At 39.8% G+C, this 22,282-nt stretch overlaps 1 protein-coding gene across 1 annotated transcript; it reads right to left on the minus strand.

Annotated features, from left to right (window-relative positions):
* Positions 1–21,279: 21,279 nt before the first annotated feature.
* LOC110825221 (uncharacterized) lies at positions 21,280–22,066 on the minus strand. The gene is made up of 3 exons (XM_022055678.2): positions 21,910–22,066; positions 21,640–21,806; positions 21,280–21,545 (listed from the first exon to the last, which is right to left on the minus strand). The coding sequence occupies exons 1-3, from the start codon at positions 21,974–21,976 to the stop codon at positions 21,522–21,524; spliced, it is 258 nt and encodes an 85-aa protein (XP_021911370.1). The 5' UTR covers positions 21,977–22,066; the 3' UTR covers positions 21,280–21,521.
* Between the last annotated feature and the right edge of the window lie 216 nt (positions 22,067–22,282).

Here is a 22,282-nt window from a genome sequence, read left to right on the forward strand (position 1 = left end):
TACTGACCTTCGCACGAATCGTTCCAACATATATCTAACGAGGGTAGAAGAGATCTCCAACTACCACTATGAATGACAATCAATTCCATTTCCATATTGGGTGTAATATAAAGACCACGATTGTATTTTGCCAGTGTGGCCCTACATATCACATCGCGAATCCACACTCTTCAGAGAGAATGCCAATGTAACATCCCAGGGATTTGGTGGGGTATAAGGGTGCCTGATAATAGAAATAGATACGAGTGCAATAGAAAAATATTTGCAGCAAAAACTTTAAATCCTTTACAACCAAAATATAAGATAAGTGTTTATACAATCAAGACCAACAAGGGGTCATCGAATAGGAATGTACATAAAATTTCTTAATTAAAAAAGTATTATTCATCAGAGAACGGACAAAGTTGGCACTTGTAAATACTCTAGGGGTCCAAAGAAGGATCAAGGTAAGCTTCAAGGGGCAATACTACATACGACTCATCACTATCATCATCTGGGAGGTCCCAGCATGGAAATGGAGAGTTCCATGAAACTTAATAAAGGAAATAGTATTAAAATTACACTATTAAGGTTTTAAAAATTATTAGCCTTAAATGAACATGCTTACCCAATGAATAACATACCTTGGAGATCCATTGCAAAAGGATAGATTTAAACATTTAGAAAACATTTGTTCTTTTGGGAAATTCCTTTAAACATAATGATCAAAGCAACAATTTGTAGAGATAGATAAAATTAAAAAAGTCTTTAAACACTACTAAATTGAGAAACGATCCACGAAGGTAGGAAAAATCATGCTTTTAGTTAAAAACACAACATAATAAACAATAGTATGTTTACATCTTTTACCATTTCTTTGCGTGAAGTCGTTCCAACACATATCTACTAAAGGCAGAAGGGATTACTGACTACCACTGTGAATGGCACTATTTCATTTTGTATCAGTATGTTTCAGTGTGCCAAGCCTCGGCATGTTTCAGTGTGCTAAACCAATATAAGGGTGGGATCTATGACCACGACCGTATGTCGCCACTGTAGCCCCTACCTATGGTTTCACGAATCCATCTCTCGTTAGAGGGAATGCTTGTCATTCACAGGGAACAGTTCACCAGCAAATTAAGATTCAGAGACAAAAAAAAACAGAGACAGGAACAAAAAGAGAAATAGAAACCCCTTAAAGATAACAACCTAAGGGATTTTTAAGTCTTTTTCCTCTTTTCTTACTTCATGTTAATCCACAATCCACATATACTGAACTAATGAGTTCTCTAAACTTACTACGACATAAGGCCCATCACAACCATATCCAATGTATATAAAATAGATCAACATACCACAATACAATAATACACATGTTTTCATAGTCAGATAAGATAACAAACAATATCATGCATCATCATAGTTCAGTTAATTTATCTAAAAAGAGCACTTAAAAGTATAAGCAGAAATACAAGATCTTTCACAACACAATTCAAGGATATCCATAATAGATCAACATAAAATTCAATACAATAGTGTTCATGCAAATTTGATGTCACGTTCTTTCACAATCAAGAAAATAATAGATAATATCATGTATCATTTTAGTTAATTAATCTAAAAAGAGCACTCAGAGGTGTAAGCAGAAATACAAGGTCCCTTACTGACACTTGGCAAGTAACTAGATTCCTAAAAGTGGATAGGAAAGGTGCTTTTTGTCTATAACTCCTTTAGTGACTCCTATGAATTTTGCCCTTGCTTTTTCTCTGTAAAACTCCACTTTCTCTCTCTAACAATGGGTATAAAAAGAAGGGAAAATGGAAGTGGATGAAAATGCTTATAGTAATCCTCGAACAAGCTCTTAAAAGTCCTATTTTTCTCATTCTTTCTCTCTCAAAAATTATCTTTCCCACTCTAAAATCTCTCTCTAGAAAATGAAAATGGAAGAAGAAATAGTGGGAGAAATGAGGAAAAAGGGAGCCTTTAAATAAGCACAAAGAAAGCTTGGATGTGCGCCACATAGCAAACATCCAAGTGGAAGGTTGAGAGGTGGGTGACGAGTGGGTAAGGAGTGGGTGGCCGTGGGACTCACAAGGCATGGAGATAGGTATGATATGGGGCTTCTCCTCTTTTTTGGTTTTCCTTTCTTTTCTTTCTTTTCTCTCTTTTCTACATCTTATTTTATTTTATTTAATATTTTTGAAAATTTATAATTATAAATTAAAGATAAAATCAAATTTAAATATTTTAAATAAATAAATACCAAATTTAATAAAATAAAACATGGTAAAAATTAAAATGCAAAAATATTAATAATTTAAAATACAAAGAAATTAATTATCGATAGAAATTTAAAATGGAAATTAGACCAAAACTAATAGAATTTTGACCATACATTGAAGCGCAAAGATTCAGGGTGTTATAGCCAATCTCATTCACAAGGAGCGGCTCATCAACATTTTCAGGTATAGAGTTGAAAGAGATAGAAATCACTTAGAGATAACAGTTAAACAGATTTTTCATTCTTTTCTCTTTCTTATTCTATTTTCATATATCATGGTCATGCATTTAGAACCCTTTGGAGGTTCAATACCAAACTTAACCATTTAGAATCTGGCCCAAGGCCCATTTTACCCGGACTTGACCATGAAGTAATCCTCTTAAGCCAAGGCCCCTTAGAATGAACCTTTTCACCATTACCAAAGGTAAGGTAAAGGGCCAAACACGCATGCATTTCAGATCATCATGTTTTGTACCCATCGTGCAGGATATTCCACATTTTCATATTTAAATAAATTAATAATAAATCACAATAGAGTTCATGCATTAAAACAATTTAATGTTTCAATATAGCTTATCTAGAAAAATTCACTTAGAAATATAAGAGAAAATACTAAAAGAATCCCTTACCAAAATCTTAGCTTGATTTGTCTTTTTAGGAGAAGAAGAAAAGGGCTTTTAGTGATCCTTGAATGAAGTTGGGAACTCCTATTTCTTTTTTATTCTTTCTTGCTTTCTTTCTCTCTCCAAATTACTCTTTCTCTCTATAAGTTCTTCAGAAATTAGAATAAGGGAGAAGAAATGAAAGTGAGGGAGAAATGAGGAAAAAATGACTCCTTAAATAGCCTTAGAAGGAGTTCGAGATGCTCACCACGTGGCAACCATCCATGGGGGACATGTGGCAGGTGGGTGGAAGCAAGCTGGCGGCAGATGGGACATGTTTGCACGACAGGGGGTGTTTACAAGCTGACAGCGCGTAGGACTTGTGTGCATAGTATGCAAGGACGGGTGCTGGCATGCTTGCCAGCATGCACAGTGTTGCACATTAGTGCTAACACACGTAAAGCCTGAGCGACGTGACCAATTTTATTCTGATTTCTCTCATTCTTTTCTCCTGAAAATGTTCAAACAAAATAAATTTGAAAACAGAATAAAATAAGGATAATTTAAAATAATAGAAACTAGTTTACAGCAAAATACTGATAATTCTATATGCATACAGGAATTAAATGACTACGAGGTAAAAAATAATAGAGTTTTAATACCACGTTTAAGTGTAGAGATTTTAGGATGTTATAAAAAAGCCACACACGCAAAGTCACACGCATGTAAGCCACACACGGACACGAGACCGCGTGGATGCGGAGCCTCACATACGGATACCTACATGCATATAAGAAGCCATGCTCACGCGGGTAAGGCGTGTAGACTAGGTTGATGTCGAGGAGGATTTTTCTTCCTTGATCCTATTTCCCACATGTGATTTGCATGATCAATTTTCCAAGAAAAATTCTACAACAAATTGAAGTCTAAAACGAGATTAAAAGCACAGAGAAAATATGGTAAAAAGGAGGAGATTTATCTAGTTGATATTTTATTAACATTTTATTAATATTTTAGTGTTAATTTTTATCCATAGGATTACTTTACTATTATTTTGGGTTTAGGATTTAGATAAGTCTAGATATAAGATAGAATTTTAATTAAAGTCTAGTATTTGTATATGAGAAGAATTATTCTGATAAAAGCCTATATAAAGATCTCACCTTAGGTTGTAAGACAACAAATAACAACTTCAATATCAATAAAATTATTCAGTTTATTTCCAAATTAGCTTTGCTAATTTGAGTGAGTGTTATTTAATGGAGGTTGCCTCAACCATCTTGTTGAGTCGGGGAATCTTGAATCGACTTATCAAGTAAGCCATGGTGGCTTTTAAATTCCTTTTATTTTCCCAATTAGCGTGATTCAAGTAGGGAGGATTTGGTTTAAGAAATTAAATTTCTACATGTTAAGTAAAGTGGGTTCATGATCAAGGTGTTTTTGATCTTAGAGCTCCCCCCGTCACATATTAAATTAGTTTCATAAAGGGGTATTTAAATAATATGTGTTGTGTAGTAGATAGATTGTTAGTGTTAGGCATACCTAGTAGGCAATTATGTAGTATTCTCCACCACAACATCTTGTGGCATGAAAGCACATAAGTTTTTAAAAGTACTTTCCACTGCTTGGAAAGATTTGAGGTGTTAATGTTATAAGATTTTGGCTTAGATGCTAGCTTAAGCATGACATATATTAAGGTGGGCATTGTAGGGCTAACTTAGGAAGGTCCCATATATAGGTTTATGGATTAATAAAGGATGAAACTTTTGTACAGGAAAGGTCTTAGGGGATAGAAGGGGTATACATGGGTAGTATAGGGAGCTTTTTTTAATACCTTAATAAATATATGAATTACACAAATGTGCCGCAAATAGAAAATTTCTAAATATTTTCATTTTTGCGATCCACAACGATACTAATGTTTTTTTTCTACAGGAAGTGTGACACCACAACTTCTTGGCAGTAAATGAATTTCAAACTTTGATATTTCAAGCCTTGGGCCATTTAAAATTTCTGTTTGAAATTCAAGTTTCTTTTATTTTATTTAGTTTTCCAAAAATATAATCCAAACTAACCAAATTTTAGGAGAAAAGTGATGAGAAAACTGGTGGCCCGAGAAGATTAGACTCGTGACCCACGAATTGCAGCCCGCAACCTTCAGACAACTTACGCACAATGGTATGCATGCACAAGATGCACAGTTGCACGCAGGGTGCACAGTTACATGCACAGTGTGCGGCATGGCTGTCTGCACCTACACACAGTGTGCATCTAAGCTTGCATGACATTGTAGCGTGCTGACAGCCAGCAGGACGACTGGTTGTCCCATCAGCCAAGGCCATGATTTGCCATGTTACCGACCGTATGGCCATTCCCTCACTCTATTTTATTGATTCTCGCCAAGTGGTGTGAATCTGACCATTCCTTCCCCTATAAAAATCCTCTCCTTTCCATTCTCTTCATTATTTTTCCTTTTTCAATTTTTAAATTTAGAGAGAGAAAGAGGAGATATTTTTAAAGAGAGCGAAGAGCAAGGTAGAAAGGAAAAGATAAAAGTTCCACAAGCTCATTCGAGAAAATTTCTAGGAGCTCTTCCTTCAACTCCAAAAGGTTAAGTCAACCTGGTTACGATAAGGGGACCAGGATCAAGAGGACTTACTGGCTAGTATAGCTCATCCCTTATTTAACTATTTCATATCAAGAGGACCAGGATCTAGAGCCCAATCTGTAAGAGTGTTGTGCGTAGAATGCTAGTTTGACTGCTTGTCCCATCAGCCAAGGCCATGCTTTGCCATGTTACTGACCGTATGGCCATTCCCTCACTCCATTTTATCGATTCTCGCTAAGTGGTGTGAATCTGACCATTCCTTCCCCTATAAAAATCCTCTCCTTTCCATTCTCCTCATTATTTTTCCTTTTTCAATTTTTAAATTTAGAGAGAGAAAGAGGAGATAGTTTTAAAGAGAGCGAAGAACAAGGTAGAAAGGAAAAGATAAAAGTTCCATAAGCTCGTTCGAGAAAATTTCTAGGAGCTCTTCCTTCAACTCCAAAAGGTTAAGTCAACCTGGTTACGATAAGGGGACCAGGATCAAGAGGACTTACTGGCTAGTATAGCTCATCCCTTATTTAATTATTTCAGATCAAGAGGACCAGGATCCAGAGCCCAATCCGCAAGAGTGTTGCGAGTAGAATGCTAGTTTTATTTATTTTCCTTTCATTTCCTTGTTTCTTTGTATTTCTTTTAAAATGGTGAATTTCAGAACATAAATTGGTACTTTAAGTTATTGTGTAAAGAATATAAACTTTGAACATTTATTTCGCTTCCGCACTTTAATTATCATTTATTTTCTTTAAATATTTTTGGAGTCGTTACAGTTAGTATCAGAGTCGTGTTCCTCATACCCATTCTTGACACAAAACCCTTAGGAACCACCAAAAACAATGAATTATCACTCAACCTTTCCTTTTCAAATGTAAGTACAGATAGATGAGGAGAGGAAGACCCCCACTAAACTGAGCAGCCCGGGAGGGTTCGCTTAGAGATGATGATGACCGGTTATTTGAGATAGTGGAAAGACTTATTGCTGCCCAGCAGGCCCGGGAGGAAAGGAGGGAGCTACATAACCCTTCCTCATTGCCATAAGTTAGGCCACCCCTGCAGTGGAAAGATCCCGAGCCACCCCAATATGACCATGCTCCTCTACACTACCACTCGATACCACCCTAGTATGATCCGGTGCCCCAGCCACTGCGTCATCCGGCACCACCACAGTACAATCCGGTGCCTTCACCATATCATCAAGTACCACTGCAGAGCAATCCAGTCCATCTTTAGCCCAGGCCAACCCCTCATCCACAGGACCCAGCTCCTCTCATGATGGACCCAGGCTACATAGAAAGGTATAAGAAACTAAAATTTTCTACTTTTACAGGGGGGGTCCTCCTTTGAAGAGGCCGAGTTTCGGTTATCTGAGACAGAGAAGGCCTTTAAGACCTTCGGGGTGATCTCCGAACAGAAGGTCATGCTTGTAACCTACATGCTAGTGGGAGAAGCAGACCGCTGGTGGTAACTCAAGCAGGCCACCCTACTCTTTCCAGTCACTTGGGAACAGTTCCTGACGGTCTTTCATGCAGAGTACCTCCCATAGAATCTCCGACATTTAAAGGAGATGGAGTTTGCACACTTGGTCTAGGGGGACATGATTGTATTAGAATGTGCTTACAAGTTCCTAGTGTAACGGTCCCGAAAATTTAAATGAAGATGTATGTATTAAAAATTTTAAATGCGGAAGCAAAAAAAAAAATTCTGATTAACATCCCTTACACAATAACCATTAAACGTATTCAACGTATGAAAGAATAAGCTAATTAAAAGAAATACTCAAAATAAAAACTATAGAACTATAAAATCTTTAGGCGTCTAACTCGCCGTCTTCCTGCAGAACGGGCTCGGGAACCACGTCTTCCTGATATGAAATGGTTAAGTAAGGAATGAGCTACACTAGCCCAGTAAAGATATCACACTATCTCACTGCCACAGAAGTAAAGGTCGGTAGAAAACAAAAACGACCAATGGAGTATAATTTATAATAAACTCATTTATTAATAATAAAAACCTTTACTGTCCACTTACCTCGGTGAGATTCGTGAAAATGACATATATAAACAATAACATTATAACCATCATAAAATCATATACACTTTATAACATAACACATGTTATACTTTTGCACTTCAATAATCAGACAACAAATTTCCTCTTTTACCAGACTTCTAATATCCATGGGGATCCATAGGGGGTCCCCGCTACACGTGAACCATTAACATTAATAATCTTATTCCAGGACCGTCCCCATACCTCGTCCGGTATGGGCGCCAAAATCATGAACCTCAATACCCCGTCCGGTATGAGGGTGAAACGGGCCGTCCCCATACCCCGTCTGGTATGGGCGCCAAAATCATAAACCTCAATACCCCATCCGGTATGAGAGTGAAACGGGCCGTCCCCATACCCCGTCCAGTATGGGCGCCAAAACACATAAGGTCTCCATACCCTGTCCAATATAAGAGACCACATTCCCGGTAGGGTTCTCTACGGATCTAGTCCGTCCACCATCTCCCAGGATATCTAGTCACTCTGTCCACATTATCCATTTATCAATTCACATAACTTTTTTCCCATTTTTCTTGGTCTCAATTATCCAATCATACACAAACACGTAAACCAATAATGAACACCAAACAAAACAACACAACATCGGGTTCACCATAATTCAAACCATAATAAAAGAAACCATGATTCATGCATACAAAACCATAAAATAAATACATCAAATACCATACTACATTTAAAACTATAAAATGGATCAAACAACAACTGACCGACAATATATTAGATTCGGGCTCCATTGGCAACCTTAATCAATTATACATATCTATTAAGTCATAAAATACCATTTTATCATTTATTAGGCTTTAATGTCGTGATAGGAAATAGGGTGAGAGATCCTTACTCATTTTGGGATCTGAAATCGGCTTTACAGTGCGCCTACGGGCTGTCCCTAAATTTTTTGAATTTTCTCCAGGAAACTAAAACGCACTGCCGGTACCTGCACGTGTCCCAAGAAACCCCAAATCAGACCCAGGGCCCCTTTTTTGCCAATATCAGAATTCTGACACGGGGGCTCCGCCATGCTCCGACGACGGCACCGCCGCCCGCAGCGGCGATCTGCCTTAGGTTGGCCATTTTCGGCTGAATTTGGCCAAACTTGCATTGGTTCCTGTAATAAAACAACCCTAGGGCCCTCGGTGGGCCAAAAAATTACAAAAAATTGAGACTTACCGGCGACAGAGCTCTCGGGTGTGGTGGCTTCTCCAGCGCGAGTCACGGTTTGATGTTTTGCTCTGGTCAACCTGTAGAGAAAAGGACGGTGATCACAGTGGTGTAAAAATTGCATCAAACGGGAACTGAAAAGGGCCTCATCGGAGGCAAAAATTGAAGGGAGCTGCGGCGGCGCCGCTGGACTTCGGCAGTGTTTTTCGGCCGATTGGCTAGGGTTTAGCTCCAATTTAGCCATAGGTAGATTCAGCTTCAAAAAACGAGCCAATGGGAAAAAATTTACCTCGTTTGGCGATCGAAAAATCCTCCGGTGCGGTGGCGGGTGGCGGCGGCCAGCTCCTTCGGCGAGGGCACTAGCGGCTAGGGTTTGGGGTCAGGTATGGGTGAGGTTATTTATAACCTTCCCCTTTTAATCTCACCCGTCCATCATGGTTTAATCTGGACCGTCCGATCGCAATTAAAATAGAAATAAATCTGGGCCGTCCATCGCGATGCGATCTGGACCGTCCGTGCGTGATTTAATCTAGGTCATCCGCACGCATGAGATCTGGGCCGTTCGTGCACGTGAGATATGGGCTGTCCGCACGTGTGAGATATGGACCGTTCGATCGCGTGCACGCGGATCGCTCACGTGGCTCCGTCCGCGTGGTCTCCCACGTCAGCTCCCTTGCTACGCGGCGTGTTCTGGTTGACCGGAGCTGCTGATAGGCTGCTGACGTGGCTGCTGACGTGGCACAATTTTTTTAAATTACGTTTTGACCCCCGGTTTCTGATTTTCTTTTTAAAAACACCCCCAAAATCCAAATTTTCACCCATTTTTCCTAAAATCAATTTTAATTAAATTCCAAAAATAATTTGACCCTATTTTATCATTATTATTATTTTTATTTTCATTAAATTTAATTAAATTAAATTAAAACCTTATAAATTAAATATTAAAAAATTAAACTAAAATTCTAATATAAATTAAAATATAAAATAAATAAATAAATAAATTTGGGTGTTACAACTCTCCCCCCTTAAAGAAATTTGGTCCCTCAAATTTACCTCTTACTCTTGGTCGAACAAATGGGGATACTGGGCTCTAAAATCTGATTCTAGCTCCCAGATAGCCTCCCTTGGCGTGTGGTTCTGCCACACGACCTTTACAAATGATATTTTCCGGTTGCAGAGTATCCTGCTCTTTCGGTCTGTGATACCGATTGGTACTTCTTCATAAGATGAGTCCTCTTGGAGTGGAAGTGGTTCATGAGCCAAGACATGAGACGGGTCCGGGTTGTACTTACGTAGCATGGATACGTGGAATACATTGTGGACCTTGGAGAGCTCTAGAGGTAGTGCTAGTTTGTAGGCAGCAGTACCAATCCTGTCTAAGATTTCAAAAAGTCCAATAAATCAAGAGTTCAATTTTCCCCTCCTGCCGAACCTACTAATTCCCTTGAAATGAGTGACCTTAAGGAACACCCGGTCGCCTTTCTGAAACACTAGATCTCTCCTTCGGGTGTTCGCATAACTCTTTTGCCTGCTCTGAGCCGTCTGAATGTTCTTTCTGATTTTAACTATTTTAGACGTGGTTTCCTCTACCAACTCCGGGCCGAACAATCTTCTATCGCCCACTTCTTCCCAACAAATCGGTGATCTGCACGGGCGCCCATATAACGCCTCATATGGAGCCATACCGATGCTTGTTTGGTAGCTGTTATTGTAGAAAAACTCTATCAGGGGTAGATGGTCGTCCCAATGACCCCTGGAGTCAAGGACACATGCTCGGAGCATATTTTCAAGTGTACGAATTGTCCTTTCTGATTGTCCATCAGTCTGAGGATGGAAGGCAGTACTGAGAGACAGCTTTGTTCCCATGGCTTGCTGAAAGCTACTCCAAAATCGAGAAGTGAACCTGGGGTCCCTGTCAGATACCACTGTCACTAGAACTCCATGCAATCTAACTATTTTTTGGATATACATTCTTACCAACTTGTCTAAGGGGTCGGTCATTCTGATGGCCAAGAAGTGGGAAGATTTGGTAAGCCGGTCAACGATTACCCAAATGGCGTCATGTCCTGAACGTGCCTTGTGTAATCTCGTTACGAAGACCATGATGATGTGTTCCCACTTCCACTCCAGAATCGGTAACGGCTGAAGTAGCCCACCTTGGCGCTGATGCTTTGCCTTGACCTGCTGACATACCAAGCATTTGGATACAAAGTCGGCTATGTTTCTCTTCATCCCATTCCACCAAAATCGGGGTCGCATGCCTTGGTACATTTTGGTGCTTCCTGGATGCATGGAAAACTTTGAGTTATGGGAATTTGTCATGATGTCTCTCTTTAACTCACTGTCATCTGGGACACACACCCTGTCTTGAAAACGGAGTAATCCATCGGTAGAGATTCGGAATTCTAAGCTCACTCCCTATTCTGCATCCTTTTTGTGGGCTACCAGGGTGAGGTCAACTGATTGGGCTTCCCTTATTCTCTAGATTAACTCGGGCTGGACTATCAAGTGGCCCAAACATGTGACTCTCCTCAAGTCCTGAAGTCGAACCTGTTGTGTGGCCCTAATTTGCCTGCATTCTGAAACCATCAAATGGGCTAAGATACTTGTACTTTTCCTGCTGAGAGCATCTGCTACCAAATTGCCCCTACCCGGATGGTATAAAATATCACAATCATAGTCCTTAAGGAGTTCCATCCACCTTCTTTGACGCATGTTGAGATCCTTCTGAGTGAATATGTGTTTCAAACTCTTATGATCAGTATAGATCTGAAAGGTCTCTCCGTATAAGTAGTGGCGCCAAGTTTTCAAGGCGTGTATGATTACGTCAAGCTCCAAGTCATGGGTGGGATAATTCTTCTCATGATTCTTTAACTGCTTGGACCCATATGCTATGACCTTTCCATGCTGCATCAGGACACAACCTAGGCCTAGATAGGAGGTATCACTATAAACTGTATATCCCCCCGATCCACTCGGTAAAGCCAGTACGGGTGCAGTAGTCAGCCGCTTCTTTAATTCTGAAAAACTTCTTTCGCAGTCCTCATTCCTCTCAAATTTGGCATTCTTCTTCATGAGTCGGGTTAGAGGAGCTGCTAGGCTGGAGAATCCTTCAACAAACCTACGATAATAACCTGCCATCCCCAGGAAACTCTGGATTTCCTTAACTGATGTCAACTTTTCCCAGCCAAGTACCGTTTCAACCTTTTTGGGATTCACTGATACTCCTTTCTTCGATATAATGTGTCCTAGGAAGGCGGTCTGCTCAAGCCAGAATCCACACTTACTCAACTTTGCATATAACTTCTTGTTTCTGAGGACCTGCAAAACTTAGGCAAGATGGTGAGCATGTTCTTCTCTGCTTTTTGAGTAGACTACAATGTCATCGATGAACATGATAAAAAATTGATCCAAGAACTCTCTGAAGACCCTGTTCATAAGATCCATAAAGATTGTCGGGGCGTTGGTTAGCCCAAATGGCATGACCAGGAACTCATAGTGTCTGTACCTGGTTCGAAAGGCCGTCTTGGGGATGTCTTCTATTTTTATCTTCACCTGATGGTAGCCTGATCGCAGGTCTATTTTAGAAAAGACCTGTTCACCCTGCAGCTGATCGAAGAGGTCATCAATCCTGGGAAGGGGGTATTTGTTCATAATTGTAACCTTATTCAATCCTCTGTAATCAATGCACAGTCTCAATGTTCCATCTCCCTTACTAGTAAAAGTGACTCCAGCACCCCAAGGGGACATACTGTGTCTAATAAAACCACTATCTTGCAATTCACTTATCTGTTTCTTCAGCTCTTCCATCTCAATGCGGCTCATGCGGTAAGGAGCAACCGAAATGGGCTGGGTGCCTGGCTGTAGGTCTATAGTGAACTCGACTTCCCTATCCACTGGCAGTCCGGGTAGTTCATCCAGAAACACATCTGGAAAGTCTCAAACTACCGGAATCTCTTGGATACAGATTTTCTTCTTGGGCTTGCCCTGTACCACGTCTGGGTTAGCGTCGGCATCCTACTGGGTAAGGTTGTAAACCCTGCCCTGAAAAGGAGGTCTTCCTAGGCTCTAGTTCCTCGGGCACTCTCTCGCATAGTGCTAGGCACTACCACATATGCGACAGATGTTGTTGAGGCGGTAGCATGGTCGGTCCCCGTGATCCCTGCCTCAGTGCTAGCAAATCTTTCCACGTGCTGCCCCTGGAGCCTGAGGAGGGACCTGGATCACTGGTCTGGGCCTCTTATTTGCTTGGACCGGTGCATTAGGTGCTGGCCTGTGGGGTGGAGCTGAGGGTCGGTGACTCCCTGCTGACTGAGGACGGGTGTTGAAACTCCTCTCCACCATCTGTGCCTTTGCTAGAACGGCTGAGTATGTCTTGAGCTCTAGTACCAATAAGTGTTGCATGATTTCTGGGCGGAGGCCCCACTAGAATCTCCTGACCATCCTGCCTTCATCCATCAATGTCTCCGGGGAGTATCGGCCCAACTCTAGGAACTTATGAGCATATTCCAATATCGTCATGTTTCCCTGGACCAACTGAACAAACTCCATCTCCTTCAGGTGTCGGATGTGCTCAGGGAGATACTCCGCATGGAGGGCCGCTAAGAACTACTCCCAAGTGGCTGGGGCACTGGTTCATACTATGGCGGTGGTGCCGGGTGGTACTGTGGTGGAGCAGGCTCATGCCGGGGTGGCTCGGGATCTTCTTGCTGTTAGCGATGGCTCAACCCGTGGTAGTGGGGGAGGTTCGGGTAACTCCCTTCTCTCCTCTCGACCTTGCTGGGCATCCATGATCATTTCCAGCATTTCAAATATTTTATCCACATCTTCCCGAAGCGAATCATCACGGGCTGCTCGGTTTAGTGGGGGTCTTCCTCTCCTCATTTCTTTGCACTTGTTTTTCACACGGAAGAGTTGAGTAACGATTTATCAGTGGGTATTTCTCTAAGCATTATTGTGTAAAGGATGAGTCTGAGGAATGCGGCTCTGATACCAACTGTAACGGCCCCGAAAATTTAAATGAAAATGTATGTATTAAAAATTTTAAATGCGAAAGCAAAATAAAAATTCTGATTAACATCCCTTACACAATAACCATTAAACGTATTCAACGTATAAAAGAATAAGCTAAATAAAAGAAATACTCGAAATAAAAACTATAGAACTATAAAATCTTTAGACGTCTAACTCGCCGTCTTCCTGTGGAATGGGCTCGGGAACCATGTCTTCCTGATCTGAAATGGTTAAGTAAGGAATGAGCTACACTAGCCCAGTAAAGACATCACACTATCTCACTGCCACAGAAGTAAAGGTTGGTAGAAAACAAAAACGACCAATGGAGCATAATTTATAACAAACTCATTTATTAATAATAAAAACCTTTATTGTCCCCTTACCTCGGTGAGATTCGTGAAAATGACATGTAGAAACAATAACATTATAACCATCATAAAATCATATACATTTTATAACATAATCATATACATTTTATAACATAACACATGTTATACTTTTGTACTTCAATAATCAGACAACAAATTTCCTCTTTTACCAGCCTTCTAGTATCCATGGGGATCCATAAGGGGTCCCCACTACACGTGAACCATTAACATTAATAATCTGATTCTAGGGTCATCCCCATACCCCGTCCGGTATAGGCGCCAAAACCATGAACCTCAATACCCTGTCCGGTATGAGGGTGAAACGAGACATCCCCATACCCCGTCTGTTATGGGCGCCAAAACCATAAACCTCAATACCCCGTCCGGTATGAGGGTGAAATGGGTCGTCCCCATACCACGTCCGGTATGGGCGCCAAAACACATAAGGTCTCCATACTCCATCCGATATGAGAGACCACGTTCCTGATAGGGTTCCCTACGGATCCGATCCATCCACCATCTCCCAGGATATCTAGTCAAGCTGTCCACATTATCCATTTATCAATTCACATAACCTTTTTTCCATTTTTCTTGGTCTCAATTATCCAATCATATACAAACACGTAAACCAATAATGAATACCAAACAAAATAACACACCATCGGGTTCACAATAATTCAAACCATAATAAAAGAAACCATGATTCATGCATACGAAACTATAAAATAAATACATCAAATACCCTACGGATCTGATTCGTCCACCATCTCCCAGGATATCTAGTCAAGCTGTCCACATTATCCATTTATCAATTCACATAACTTTTTTTCCATTTTCCTTGGTCTCAATTATCCAATCATACACAAACACGTAAACCAATAATGAATACCAAACAAAATAACACACTATCGGGTTCACCATAATTCAAACCATAATAAAAGAAACCATGATTCATGCACACGAAACCATAAAATAAATACATTAAATACCATACTGTATTTAAAACTATAAAATAGATCAAACAACAACTGACCGACAATATATCAGATTCGGGCTCCATTGACAACCTTAATCAATTATACATATCTATTAAATCATAAAATACCGTTTTATCATTTATTAGGCTTTAATACCGTGATAAGAAATAGAGTGAGAGATCCTTACTTGTTTTGGGGTCTGAAATTGACTCTACAGTGTGCCTACGGGCTATCCCTAAATTCCTTAAATTTTTTCTGGGAAACTGAAACGCACTATCGGTACTTGCACGTGTCCCAAGAAACCTCAAATCAGACCCAGGGTCATTTTTCGACCAATATCAGAATTCCAGCACAGCGACTCTGCCGTGCTCCGGCGATGGCACCGCCGCCCGCGGCGGCTCTGCCCTGCTACGGCGACGACATTGCTGCCCGCGATGGCGATCCACCTCGGGTTGGCAGTTTTCAGCCGTTTTCGGCTAAATTCGGCCAAACTTGCATTGGTTCCTACGATAAAACAACCCTAGGGCCCTCGATGGGCCAAAAAATCACGAAAAACTGAGACTTACCAGCGGCGGAGCTTTCGGGTGCGGTGGCTTCTCAGCGCGAGTCATGGTTTGATGTTTTGCTCCAGTCAACCTGTAGAGAAAAGGACGGTGATCACAGTGGTGTAAAAATTGCATCAAATGGGAACCGGAAATGGTCTCATTAGAGGCAAAAACTGAAGGAAGTTGCGACGGCGCCGCTGGACTCCGGCGGTGTTTTCTGGCCGATTGGCCGGTAGTTTGGCTCCGATTTGGTCATAGGCAGATTCAGCTTTGAAAAATGAGCCAAGGGGAGATAATTTACCTCATTTGGTAGTCGAAAAACCCTCTGGTGCGGTGGCGGGTGGCGGCGGCCGGCTCCTCCGGCGACTGGTTCTTCTTCTCCGGTGAGGGCACTGGCGGCTAGGGTTTGGGGTCGGGTGTGGGTGAGTTTATTTATAACCTTCTCCTTTTAATCTCGGCTACCCATCACGGTTTAATCTGGACCGTCCGATCGCGATTAAAATGGAAATAAATCTGGGCCATCCATCGCGATGCGATCTGAGCCATCCGTGCGTGATTTAATCTGGGCCGTCCGCATGAGTGAGATCTGGGCCTTCCGTGCGCATGAGATTTGGGTCGTCCGCACACGTGAGATCTGGACCGTTCGATTGCGTGCACGCAGATCGCTCACGTGGCTTCATCCACGTGGTCTCCCGCGTCAGCTTCCTTGCCACGCAGCGTGTTCTGGTTGGCCGGGGCTGTTGACTGGGATGCTGACGTGGCTGCTAACGTGGCATAACTTTCCTAAATTACGTTTTGACCCCCGGTTTCTGATTTTCTTTTCAAAAATACCCCCATAATCTAAATTTTCACCCATTTTTCCCAAAATCAATTTCAATTAAATTTCAAAAATAATTTACCCTATTTTATCATTATTATTATTTTTATTTTCATTAAATTACATTAAATTAAATTAAAACCTTATAAATTAAATATTAAAAAATTAAACTAAAATTCTAATATAAATTAAAATAAATAAAATAAAAAAAATAAATTTGAGTGTTACACCTAGAGTTGGGTCAATATTCTCCTGAAAGCATTATGGATGAAGGTAGGATGGCTAGAAGGTTCGAGTGGGGTCTTCGTCTTGAGATCAAGCAATAGTTGTTTGTGCTCGAGCTCAACACTTATTTGGCTATTATGACTAAGGCACAGTTAGTAGAGAGGAGGAGCCTTCGCACCTTCCCTCAAGCAGCAGGGAGCCTCAGGCCCTCAGCTCCACACTGCATATCAGCACCTACTGCACCTGTTCAATAGTAGGACGTGACAAAATCTATCAGCATTGTGGCAAGGATCATGGGGACCAACCCTGCTATTGCCTTAACAACACCTACCGCATATGTGGTAGTGCCCAACAATATGCGAGGGTGTGCCCGAGGAACCAGAACCAGGTCAGACCTCTTGTTCAGGGCTGAGCTTACAATCTCACACAACAGGATGCAAAAGCCAACCCGGACGTGGTACAGGGTATGTACACTATCTGTAACCATCTTGCTCATGTTTTAATTGATACTAGTGCATTGCATTCATTCGTTTCACATGTTTTTGCATCAAAATTAAATATATTGCCTACAAAACTTGATTCTGTGTTGTTCGCGTCTACTCCTAAGAGTAGGACACTACTGGAAAAGGTTGTATACAGGGCCTGTGTCATAGATATAGCAGAGAGAAAATTGAGTGTAGACCTAATAAAAATTGACACGGGGAACCTTGATGTAATATTTGGAATGAACTGGCTAATGGCATATCACGCCACTATAGATTGTTTTAGTAAGAAGGTTGTATTCAACCCTCCTAATGATGAGTCATTTACAAACTAATAAAATCGTATAACATTTGTTTCCCTCATGGCAAATTTTCTTATTATCGAGTGCTTTAACGCAGCTGTTTTCTCTAACAAGGCAAACCCAAGAAAGAAATTTGTATTTAAGAGATTTCGGTAGTTCGAGACTTTGCAGATGTGTTTTTGGATGAATTACCTGAACTACCAGTGGATAGGAAAGTCAAATTCACCATAGAATTTCAACCATACAACCAGTCTATTTCGGTTGCTCCTTACCGCATGAGCTGTGTTGAGATGGAGGAACTGAGGAAACAGATCACTAAACTGCAGGACAACGGATTCATTCGACATAGTGTGTCCCCTTGGGGTGTCAGAGTCACATTTGCAAGAAAGGCTGATGGGACGTTGATGTTATGTATTGATTACAAAGGTCTGAATAGGGTCACGATCAAGAACAAGTATCCCTTCCCAGGATTGACGACCTTTTTGATCAGTTGTAAGGTGCCCATGTCTTCTCCAAAATAGACCTACGTTCAGGTTACCATCAAATAAAAATCAGAATAGAAGACATCCCCAAGACAGCCTTTCGAACTAGGTACGGACACTATGAGTTCCTGGTCATGCCATTTGGACTAACCAATACTCTAGCCATCTTCATGAACTTGATGAACAGGGTTTTCAGATAATTCTTAGATCAATCTGTTATTGAGTTCATCGATAACATCTTGGTTTATTCAAAAAGTAGAGAAGAACATGTTTACCATCTGACCCAAGTTTTGTAGGTCCTTAGAAAAAGGAAGTTGTATGCAAAGTTGAGTAAATGTGGGTTCTGGTTTGAGCAGACTACCTTCCTAGGACACATCATATCAAAAGATGAAGTATCAGTAAATTTTGAAAAGGTGAAAGCCGTGCTCGATTAGGAAAAATTGACATCGGTTAAGGAGATTCGTCGCTTTCTAGGGATGACAGGTTATTACCGCAGGTTCGTGGAAGGGTTTTCTAGTCTAACTGCACCTCTGACTCGGCTCACAAAGAAGAATGTTAAGTTTGAGTGAAACGGGAACTGTGAAAGAAGCTTTTCAGAACTAAAGAAGCGGCTGACTACTGCACCTGTGTTGACTTTACCCAGTAGATCGGGTGGATATACAGTTTACAATGATGTCTCCTACCTAGGTTTAGGTTGTGTTTTAATGCAACATGAGAAGGTCATAACCTATGGGTCCAGAAAATTGAAGAGTCATGAGAAAAACTATCCCACCCATGACTTAGAGCTTGCCGCAATCATACACACCTTGAAGATTTGGCGCCATTATTTATGTGGGGAGATCTTTCAGATCTATACTGATCATAAGAGTTTGAAACACATATTCCCTCAAAAGGATCTCAACATGCATCAGAGAAGATGGATAAAACTTCTCAAGGACTATGATTGCGAGATCTTGTATCACCCAGGTAAGGGCAACGTGGTAGCCGACGCGCTCAGTATAAAAAGTGCAAGCACATTAGCCCATTTGATGATTTCAGAATACAAGTAGATAGGGGCCACACAGCAGGTACAACTTCAGGACCTGAAAAGAGTCACATGTTGGGCCACCTGACTGTTCAGCCTGAGTTAATCCAGAGAATAAAAGAAGCTCAGTCTGCCGACTCTACTCTAGTGGCCCTCAAGAAAGATGCAAAATAGAGAGTTAACCCAGAATTCCAAGTCTCCACCGATAGGTTGCTCACATTCCAGGACAGAGTGTGTATTCCAGGTGACAGTGAGTTAAAAAGAAATATTATAACAGAGGTCCATAGTTCAAAGTTTGTCATGCATCCCAGAAGTACTAAGATATACCAGAGTATGCGACCCCAATTTTAGTAGAACATGATGAAAAGAGATATAGCTGACTTTGTTTCTAAGTGTTTGGTATGTCAGCAGGTCAAGGCAGAGTATCAACGTCCAGGTGGGCTCCATTCATCAAGTTGATGATAAAATACATGGGCGTTCTAGTGGATATTATGCACTTGTTACACAACAACCCCTTAGAGGCAAGTCCAAATAGGGGGGGCAGCGGGTAGGAGAAATCTAGGTTTGGGCTCTAGAGGGATTTGGTGTTGCTCATATTTTACAAGAGATGCTTACGTATAAATCTGATCATATTAGAGCTCGGCAAGAAGTACTTGGTACTACGATCATTGGGGGAATAATACCTAAACCCGAGGATGCTCCAGAATCCTTTCGATTACTCGTTCGAGAACTACGATCTAAATATTTTACTTGTCGTAGAATATTATTCTCGTCATACCGGACGGGTTATTGAGATTTAATGGTTTGGCACCCATACCGGACGGGGTATAGAGACGACCATTTAATTGAGAATATTGAAGGAAAGGGATCACGCGTAACAGACACATCCCTATGAACCCCAATGGATAATAGTAGGCCAATAAAAGGAAATATTGTTATTTGATTTATTGAATATGAATTTATAATGTGTGGCTGTTACCAATTTGCATATGAAATCATGATAAGTGTTATGTTATTGTCTCTATAGGTTGTTTTGTAAATCTCACTGCGGTAAGCGGATGGTAAATGGTTTTATTTTTAATAAATGTATTGGTTTAAATTAAGTGCTCAATTAGTTGTTTTGATTTTCTACCAACCTTCATTTCTGTGTCAGTGATATAGTGTGATATTCTTACTGAGTTAGTGTAGTTCATCCCTTATTTAATCATTTCAAATCAAGAGGATCAGGATCCAGAGCTCGATCTGCAATAAGGTTGCGAGTAGAATGCTAGTTTTATTTATTTTCCGTTCATTTCTTTGTTTCTTTGTATTTCTTTCAAAATGTTGAATTCCGGAACACAAATTAGTACTTTAAGTTATTGTGTAAAGAATATAAACCTTAAATATTTATTTTGTTTCTGCACTTTAATTATCATTTATTTTTTTTAAATATTTCCGGGATCGTTACAGGCACAATGTCCGAATAAATGCAATTCGTGGTACGTACAAACCAAAATAGGAAGGAGGGTGATCAAATTGTCAATTCATTGTGGAAAGTTAGATATTAATATATACAAAGATTTTAATTTCTTATGTTTTTTCGATACATTAATTGATAATTATATCTCTATCATGAAAAATTCAAATATCATTAAAAGTTCAAAAAATTAATCAATTCATAATTTTTTTCTAAAATTAGATGTTTTAAATACTTTTTTGGTTAAGTACATATTATAGTTTTTTTTTCTTAATAAATTCTTTTATAATAAATTAAATACAGAAAATATTGAGAGAGAGATTCAAATATTTATAGGCATTTAATTTGAAGAAGTGCTTTGCTGGATGAATTCCTCCAGTTCCCTTAATAGCCACCAGTTTTAGAAATCAGGTATGGGTTACTCTCGCCTCCATTAATTCACACACCCTACAACCTTTCATATTTGCTGGACATGATTCATCATTTCCTCTTTTTATATATATATATATGTATATATATTCATACCCAATTACGTACCTAAGCCAATCATGATTTCAAAAAGAGGTCAAACCTAACCCGTTCCTTAATTACATGTTTTTTAAATATTAAATTTAAAAAACATATAATCCCAAAATCATACTTCACTCACTTAAAAAATAAAGCTTCACTGCGCATATAATTACACAAAACAAAAAAAGAAAAAACATATATTTATAATGTTAGATCGAAAAAAAAAAAATTCATTATAAAAAAATAAGAATACATTACCAATAACGTTATAAATTTGATACAAAAAATAAAATAAAATTTCTACTCAAAATATTTTTTAGAATACACACAAAATATTCTTCAAATATATACAAAATATCCTCGTAATCTACCAACATCAACAATTATGTTAAGAGTAAATTCTCTTACATTAATTTACTAAAAAGTTACAGCAAGTGAAGGTAACGAGTAAAAGGAGGACATACAATATGCATAATGAAGGTACAATCGCAAATTACATGACTGGCACCCATATCTACCATGCATTTTCTCTCTTTTTCTTCTATGTGTATATATATATATATATCAGCATCCATGAGGTAAGTATACATATATGATCTTCAACCACCCATCCATAATAAGTAGTTCATCCATGAATGTTTTTCTTGCCCTGCAAAAATAACCATAGAATGCCCACCCAACATCAAATTATATGATGCAAAAAACTACTTGATATATATATATAGGAGTGTTGATAGTGTTACATTTGTTGGTAGATTTGCAGGCGTTAAGGAGTTGGGTTTGGGAGATCGACGAGCTGTTTTGTGGTGGATGAAAGGTCGCCTGCCATGAGAATGATCTGGCGGAGGAATTGATGAGTGTGTTTCTGGCCCTCTATAATCGATTTCGTAAATCTCAGAATCCAATCCTCCTAATCACCAAAAATCAAAACAAACCAGAATTACATGAAGACCTATATATATATATATTATATAGAGTTTAATTTGTAAAAAGTTAAAGAACAACTTACAGACCTGTTGAAAAAGAAAGTGGGAGGATGAGGATGAGGAAGATGAAGATGGTGGCAGATTTGATCTCCATGGATTGTTCTGAGCAATGTTTTAAAGCCAAGGTTGGATATGATATATATAAAGGAGGAGAAGATGGATGGAGGGTGATTAAATTAAAGTGACGGGGTGGTTCAGGTAAAGAATCACAGTAAAGTGAAGTTGAAAATTTTCAGCTTTAATTTTTTTAGCAATTGAAACAGTCACCATCTCCACATGCAACCAATAAGCTAATTCCCTACGTGTAAATGATGGCGTGGGGTTTCAGCATTTATGAAATACGACCACACCCTTATTATTTTTGCTTTTTATTTTTTTGTTTATTGTATTTTCATGAATA

This window comes from Carica papaya, chromosome 8, assembly GCF_054855325.1.
Source record: "Carica papaya isolate Zhongbai chromosome 8, ASM5485532v1, whole genome shotgun sequence".
Classification (NCBI taxonomy): Eukaryota; Viridiplantae; Streptophyta; class Magnoliopsida; order Brassicales; family Caricaceae; genus Carica; species Carica papaya.